Genomic DNA, 7,897 nt, shown 5'->3' with positions numbered 1-7,897 from the left:
ACCCAGGAGCTTCAAATCGATACCCACCATCTCTTTATCGATTTTAAAGCCGCGTATGACAGCATCTATAGGGAAGAGCTCTACCGAGCAATGTCTAGTTTTGGCATCCCTGTCAAACTTATCCGTTTGTGCAGAATGACGATGGAGAATGCACGCTGCTCTATCAAGGTCGGAAAAGATCTTACCGATTTGATGTCAAAAAAGGTTTTAGACAAGGCGATGCACTGTCATGCGACTTCTTCACCATCGTTCTGGAAAGAATTGTGCAAAACTCAACCGTCAACACTAGAGGCACAATCTTCCAAAGGTCCATCCAATTACTCGGATACGCAGATGATATTGACATAATTGGAATATGAAAGCGTGATGTCAGTGGAGCGTTTTTGAGCATTGCGACGGAAGCGAAGAACATGGGTTTAGTGGTCAATGAGGGCAAGACCAAGTATGTGCTGTCATCAAAAAAGGACACTGAACGACGACGTCTTGGACATAACTTCACCATGGACAGCTATAACTTTGAGGTAGTTAAGGACTTTGTCTACCTGGGCACCGCTAATAATACAGACAACGACACCAGCGCTGAAATCAAGCGAAGAATAACTCTTGCAAATCGCTGCTTCTTTGGATTTAGAAGGCTTAGGCCTGGACCCTGTCAAAGAAAGATGAGATCGTCTTAGGATGCTTCGAGAGAAAAATTCTTCGGGTGATTTTTGGTCCCATACGCATAGATGGAGAATGGAGGAGAAGATATAACGACGAACTGTACGGGCTGTACAGCGAAACTGACCTAATTAGCAGAATTAAAGTGCAACAGCTTAGATGGCTACGTCATGTAGAGCGAATGGACATCATCGTTCCAGCCCGGAAGGTCTTCGAATCCAATCGCGAGGGACGGCGCAATAGCGGAAGACCGCTACTCAGGTGGCGAACCCAGGAGGGAGAGGACCTCAACCAACTTGGCGTGCGAAACTGGAGACAGTTAGCTAGGGACCGAGCTGGCTGGAGACGCTTGTTGGTTGAGGCCCAGGTCCGCCCCGGACTGTAGCGCCACCTTAAGTAAGGAAGTAAGTATTGTTTTAACTGAAGCGTTGACGAATATAGATTTTAGCAATCTTTAGATGGTTCCTTAGATTTTAAAGCTATTATTTCGTCCGATTCAATCTAAAAATTAAAGAGGATTCTAAAATTCCCCGCAGCACTAGCTAGAAACTTTTATCATTTAGGTGGTTTAAAATATTAACGAATCATTTACAATTCGCATAGAAAACTATTTGATTGGAAACCATATCGTCTCGTTATGTGAAACGAGGCACGAAATTTGCAATAGTAACCTCCATGTTAATCAGACTAAAACAACTAATAAAACGTGTCAAGATTATAATTTTGAAGTAGTTATAACTTCTGGGAGTTCCATTGTTCTTGGAACTTCTTTAATTTCTGCAACTTGTATAACTCCGTATTGCTCAAAAATAAATGTTCAAGTTAATTGGTTGGACTAAAATTTCTTGATTTCAAACTAAAGGTTTCGTTGAAAAAAGCTCAACAATTGAAATTGTTTGATTTAAACTTCACATTTCTACAAGTCCAGCCCACGAAATCTTCAATAACAAATTGTGTACATACATGTTTTAAACAAAGCACATTTTTCAAGAACTAATACTAAACTAATTAGTTTGAAATTCTTTTTATAATGTTATTGTAGTTGAAGTACTTCAGTTTTAAGCACAAAATTAACTTTTCAATGTGATAACCATTTAAACTTCAAATTTGACTAGATACTTGTGTTCGAACAATGTTAACATAGTTGTTTCTCTTATCTCCAAATTGTTTTATTAAAAATCATGATTCTAGTATGTAGAAAATTATATAAAAACAAAGCTGAAAATTAGTATTGTTCTCAGTTTAAATAAAATGTTTTCTTTAAATATTCTTCTAAGTGTCTTCTTTGTGTATTCATCTGTTACTTCAGTAACATTAGCAGATGAAGGATCTGACGTTGATGGTATTGGCATATCAACGATTGTGGAATTAAAAATTTTAGATATCCAAACTAGCTTTGAAGACTTTATTAGGGATTCGGGATTAATTCAAGTCGCTCGACGAAGTAAAAATGGCAACGAGGCTCTTCGTTACACTTTTGGAACCCGAGATTATTCAAGTAAGACCTAATTTTCCTTATGTAAGAGGATCAATGTTAAATGATAGATTGCTTTTTATTTTCATCATCAGAGGATAAAATAGTTTCTCAAGGATCTGGTTGGCAATCATTTAGTATGCCAAAAAATATTCAGCTTCGTTTGGATTATCCATCGAGAGGAAATGGTGCGCTTGTAACATTTGTAGAAATCGATGTCCAACAAAGTTCTAAAAATGGTAGAGCTTATATTTTATCAGGCGGAACTAATAAGCGTGAAATTGAAATTATGGTAGAAGGTAAAGCAACTTCTTATTTAAAATATTCTTACAAAGTTTATGGAATTTATAATTAAAACATAACTGAATAAAGCAAGTTAACAATAACCGAGTTTTATTAGAAAAGTCATACGTAGTACAGTACAAATGTTTTTAAAGAAACAAATAAAACATCTACAACAGAATCAATGCCCGTAGAAGGTGAAATCCAGTTGTGACAAGATATTTGACTTTTTTCGAGTATCGTAAATGAAATTTTCCAGATTTTTTTCTGAAAATGTTTCTTGTTTGATACTCGATAGCTGTGATTGTAGAGTAGTGTCTAATATATACAACACTATGACGTCACTCAAGATGAGTTCTGATATTTCGATAGAACTTCAGATTATTTCAACCAATTCTTTCTTATTCAATTACTGTGTTTTTTTCAATCAGCTGATGATGACGAATCAGCTTTTGTCTAATCTATGTTTTGTATCGTGAATTGCTAATCTCACCACCTAAAAGGGAGAGTTCCGTTAGATATTTTTTAATTGATATCTAGCTCTTTTCTTTGAAATTGGATTTCAAATTTTTACTAGCCCTACATAATTTAAAGGCCACTACGTAAACACCACCAAAAACCGCTGGTAATGTAAGAAGACATGTATTAAATTTGGATAGTTTCTTAGGGCAATATTTTGTTATGTGTTGCTTGTTTTAAAAAAAATCTAACCCTTGTTTTAAGACAGGTAAATGAAAATGATTTAGAATTTTTTTCAATTTTTTTTTCTAACAATTATCAAATATCTTTGAAAGAATTTAGTGCGTTGGACTGTCATGCCAGAGGTCTTGGGTTCGATCAATGCCCTGACACAACAGACCCTAATAACTACAGACCAATTTCGTTGCTATCTGTTTTCTTAAAAATTTTTGAAAAATTAATAACTAAAAGAATGCTTAAGTTTCTTGGTAAATATAGAATTTTCAGCTCTTTGCAATTTGGATTCATGAAGGGTAAGTCTACCGAAGATGCAGTAGTGACTCTCTTGGAAAGCATCAATAATGAACTCGATAAAACAAATAAATCTGGTTCTCTGTTTCTTGATCTGACGAAAGCATTTGACTTAGTCGACCACAAACTTCTTTTAAATAAACTTTACAGATATGGATTCAGAAGTAACATTTTAAATTATTTCTCATCCTATCTTCATAACAGGTCCCAGCATGTGCGAATCGGTACAACTATGAGTTATTCGATCACTAGTGCATGTGTAGGCGTCCCCCAAGGGTCAGTGCTCGGGCCTTTACTTTTTATTATTTATATAAATTCAATCTTTCAGCTGCCTTTGAAAGGAAATATGGTTGCTTTTGCTGATGACTTAGCCCTTTCGTATTCTGCACCTTCTGTTGATAGAATAAAAGTCTCAATGAACAGCGATCTCTCTATTTTGGCAAACTGGTTTAAGTATCATCAGATGGTGCTAAGTAGCAAATCCAAGATTATGTATTTTTCCTTGTCAAATGAGATTTCTATTGAAAATGTTGGTCTTCATGGCGCAAGCTGTAATCATTCTAGTTGTACCGTTTCCTGCATGCCACTTGAATGTGTAACAGAATTTAAATACCTTGGCATAATACTAGACTCAAAACTGAACTGGAAGTCACACATTATGAGTGTTAAAAAAAATATGTATATTGTTTTAAACAAAATCTTTCTCTTGCGAAAAATAGTACCAGCGAACCTACTAACATCTATTTATTATGCATTAGCTAACTCTCGCTTAGAATATGGTATTTCCTGCTGGGGTAGTGCATTTGTCAGCAACCTACAGCTTTTAATCATAGCCCAGAAGAAGATCATTAGAGTAATGCTTCACAAACCTAGATGGGAACCATCATTTCCGTTGTTTAAATCACTCAATATATTACCACTTCGTCATCTTTATGTTTATAAGGTATTGAGACTGTTCTATCTGCGGGGTGGTCACAATACAGTAAGAAGAAATGAAATAAATCGTTCGTTGAGATCATAAGCGTCTACTGTGACTATCCAAAGAACTAGAACAGAGCATCTTAGACGCTTCTGTACTGTCATAGCTCCATTTATATATAATAAACTTCCAGCAGATATATGCAACAGCAATAGCCAATGCCACAGGTTCTTAAAAAATCTTAGAATTTGGCTCTTTTCTAAATCAGATGTGGAAGACTTAATGCGTGTAGTAGCTTGACCACTTATACATACCACGACAACCTAAACCATAAAAAGATAGTTTTACTTGCTTTATTTAAATTTATTGTCATCCATAATTTAAAATTCATATCTCATTATAAATTCATATTCTCTCTCACAAATTCCTTGCCCAATCCTAAAATCTTCATCTGATGCAAAAATATATCTCTTTTTTTTGTAGTGTTCTCTCACTCTCTTACAGCAATAACTTCGAAGGTTTTTCATCTAAATTAAAAGTATAATGAAAACGCACTTTACACTGGTATCCGTACCACAAAGTGCATGATACCCTTTCATTTTATAATTCATGGTCAAACGCTCTTTTGTCTTCTATAGTTTTTATAATTTTAATTTAATTAGTAATGATTTGTATAAAACATTATGCATAATTAAATACTGTTAACCTTTAAGTAATGAATTTGTTAATACTTTATGTACAAGATATATTTAATGCTTATTGTTACCTTTACGCTATCAATCATTATAATTAAACATTATTTTGCTAAGACAATAATTGTAAACATGAAATGGAAATAAATCTTAAATCTATGCCATCTAAACTCTTTTCACGGGTACTGCCTCTTGTGAGGAATTGACAAATTCTCCAAGAGTAACTCTTGTAATGAAAAAGTGCTTTCTCAAATTAGCCGTTCGGATTAGGCATATAAACTGTAGGTCTCCTCCATTCCTGACAACATTACTCGCACACAGGAATGGTTGAGAGTTGTAAGTCACTAGGCCCTAGTTCTCAACGGACTGTTGCGCCACCCAATTTATTTTATTTATTTAAAGTATCAGCACTTCCAGAAATGGTTAAATCTTCAGATAACAACTGGAAATTAGCTCTTCTGAAGTCAAAATTATATAAGTAATCAAAGGAATTAGTGTGTTCAGTAAGGTGATTACTTAAGTCAAGACAAATATCTAAGGAATGGTGATATTTATCAATATTAGTAATTCCTGATCTTGATTCTAGAACAAGAGTACTAGTAGCTTCAGAAAAAAAAAACTAAATCGAGAATTCGATTTTTTGAGTTTTTAATACAACTGGTTTGCTGTAAGCCAGTAAGAAGGATTTCATTGAGAAAAGATAGTACCAATTGTGAAGAAGAGAGAGAGGATTCAAGGCAAGATTCGTCTTCCGATGGAATCCAGTCAATCTGTGGTAAATTAAAATCACCTAGAAGTAAAATATTGGTGTCAGCGCAGGACAAACTGATAACAAAGTCTAATGCTAAGGAGACTACCCTATAAACAGACTCTAAACTTTTTGGAGGAATATAAACGTTTAAAATGAAAATAGTCTTAGTCTGTACCATTATCTTTACACATATTGGTTCAATTGAAATTTCAGATGGAAAATATACAAAAGAAGAAAAATATGTATTTTTTACCGCTATGAGAACACCTCCACCTAAATGATTTGCGTTACCCACATAACAGTCATTTCTGTAAACTTCGAATTCTTGGCTGAAAAGTTCTGTGTCGGAAAAGCTTGAATTAAGCCAAGTTTCTGTCAAAACGAATATGTCATGTGGAAATGATTGGAAGTTGGGAAAAATTTCAGCAGTCTTTCTACGAAGTCCCTTTACGTTTTGGTAGAAAACGGCAAGCCTGTTGAATTTTTTGGCTTGGTTTTCAAAGAAGCGCCTCGTTTTTGACTTTGTGTAAATTCTTTGACTAAAGTCTCTGCGGGCCATATATTTCTATTGCAAATTGAATCGAAGAACACGGGGTTCGTTACTAATTTAAAAGAAGAAACAAAGCTATTTGGTTTATTGATCTTGGTACACGGATGCTCTTCGTAGAAACTAAGTGACTAGTTATATCTTTTGGCGTTGTTAGTGGGTCTAGACGAGATATACAAATTATTTTTGGTTTCAATACAGCTTTGCAATGGATAGAGCAGCTATTAAATATTTTTTAAAAGCATTGCCATTAAAGAAGACACATTTTTTATTTGTTTAAACTTTTCCCATTTTAAAAAAAAGGGGCAAAAATACGGCCCACCCTTAAACTTTAACAAAATATTCATACAAATATTTTTTCCTCCTAATACTTCAGTTAAAAACCATGTCTTATCAGTTTTTTGTTGTTTTTGTAGGTTTTCGTGTTTTGTTAAAAAAGGAGTCACATCAATTTTTATAAACAAGAAACTAAAAATTACCAAAAACATGATAATGAAACTGTTTGATTTAAAAATCTTTTTCTGTTAAAGTGATTTGTTTCTTATAAAAACAAATAAAGATTGATTTTTAAAAGAAAATTTAACACGGAATAAAATTAATTTGATGTCATTTCGAGAATCAAAAATTATTTTTTACTGTAGATTTTAATTTATATGAAGAAGCTGACTCCCATTATTATAAACAAAAATTAACGATTGTCGGAAACAATTTTTGTATAATATGAAATAAGTTTGCAGACAATATCTTTAGTTTTTGAAAAGATATTTGAGTCGAAAATCAATTTTTAGAAATGCTTTTTCTTAGGTTTTTAAATCCCGTAGAAAACTGTCAATTCGTTTTTTTTTATTGCTTTTAGACGCGAAATCCGTTATTCTTGGATGCATTCAATTATTTTAGAGATAAATGAGTTTTTTGTTCGTGAAATATTAGAGGTGACAAACATTCGAAACTTCCCAAAAGAAGCTATTGTTATCGGTCCGATTGGTCGAATTGAAAATTTTGACATTTCTCGACGTTTCGAGGTCTCTAGAGTCGAAATAAAAAAGAGAGATGTCTGTGCGTGCGTGTGTACGTACATTCGTACGTCCGTACGTTCGCGACGTTTTTTTCGTCGTCCATAGCTCAAGAACCAGAAGAGATATCGATTCCAAATAAATTTTGTTACACAGATAATAAGGCAGAAAGATGCAGAAAGGGCTCTCAAGAAAATAGTGTGGGTGGTTTTCTACCATAGCAGTTTGAAAAAAGGTGAAAATTTTGGTTAACCCTAAATATATTACGAACCAAAAACGCTAGAGACTTGAATTAAATTTTATATTATATATTGTAACATGATATCAAAATAGTATATATGTTGAAAAAATCCATTTAAGGGTTTTTTAAAATCAAAAAACTGGGAAAAAAAATTTGTCACCTCCAAAATTTTACGACTAACATATGATTTCATCTCCAAAACAATTTTGTGCAACGAAGAATAATGTTTTTGACATCTGATAAAATTTTGAGAAAAATCGAATTGAGAATTTTTTTTATAAAAAATATAAATCTAAAAAAAAACATTACTCAAAGTTGGTTAAAAATT

The 7,897-nt window shown here is 33.5% G+C and overlaps 1 protein-coding gene across 1 annotated transcript; it reads left to right on the top strand.

Moving 5' to 3' along the window:
* The first annotated feature begins 1,911 nt into the window (after window positions 1-1,911).
* Window positions 1,912-2,492, top strand: LOC129952537 (uncharacterized). Its single transcript, XM_056065155.1, has 2 exons — window positions 1,912-2,158; window positions 2,230-2,492. Exons 1-2 carry the CDS (start codon window positions 1,912-1,914, stop codon window positions 2,487-2,489), a joined length of 507 nt encoding a protein of 168 aa, XP_055921130.1. The 3' UTR covers window positions 2,490-2,492.
* Window positions 2,493-7,897: the final 5,405 nt, after the last annotated feature.

The sequence above is a fragment of the Eupeodes corollae genome, chromosome 3 (assembly GCF_945859685.1).
Source record: "Eupeodes corollae chromosome 3, idEupCoro1.1, whole genome shotgun sequence".
In the NCBI taxonomy this organism is placed as follows: Eukaryota; Metazoa; Arthropoda; class Insecta; order Diptera; family Syrphidae; genus Eupeodes; species Eupeodes corollae.
This window is presented reverse-complemented; position numbering and strand designations above follow the sequence as displayed.

Excerpts from the sequence above, each read along its gene's own strand:
- LOC129952537 (XM_056065155.1), top strand. The coding sequence starts at position 1,912 with ATGTTTTCTTTAAATATTCTTCTAAGTGTCTTCTTTGTGTATTCATCT. Across the intron at positions 2,159-2,229 it reads TGGAACCCGAGATTATTCAA|AGGATAAAATAGTTTCTCAA; the intron begins GTAAGACCTAAT and ends TTTCATCATCAG.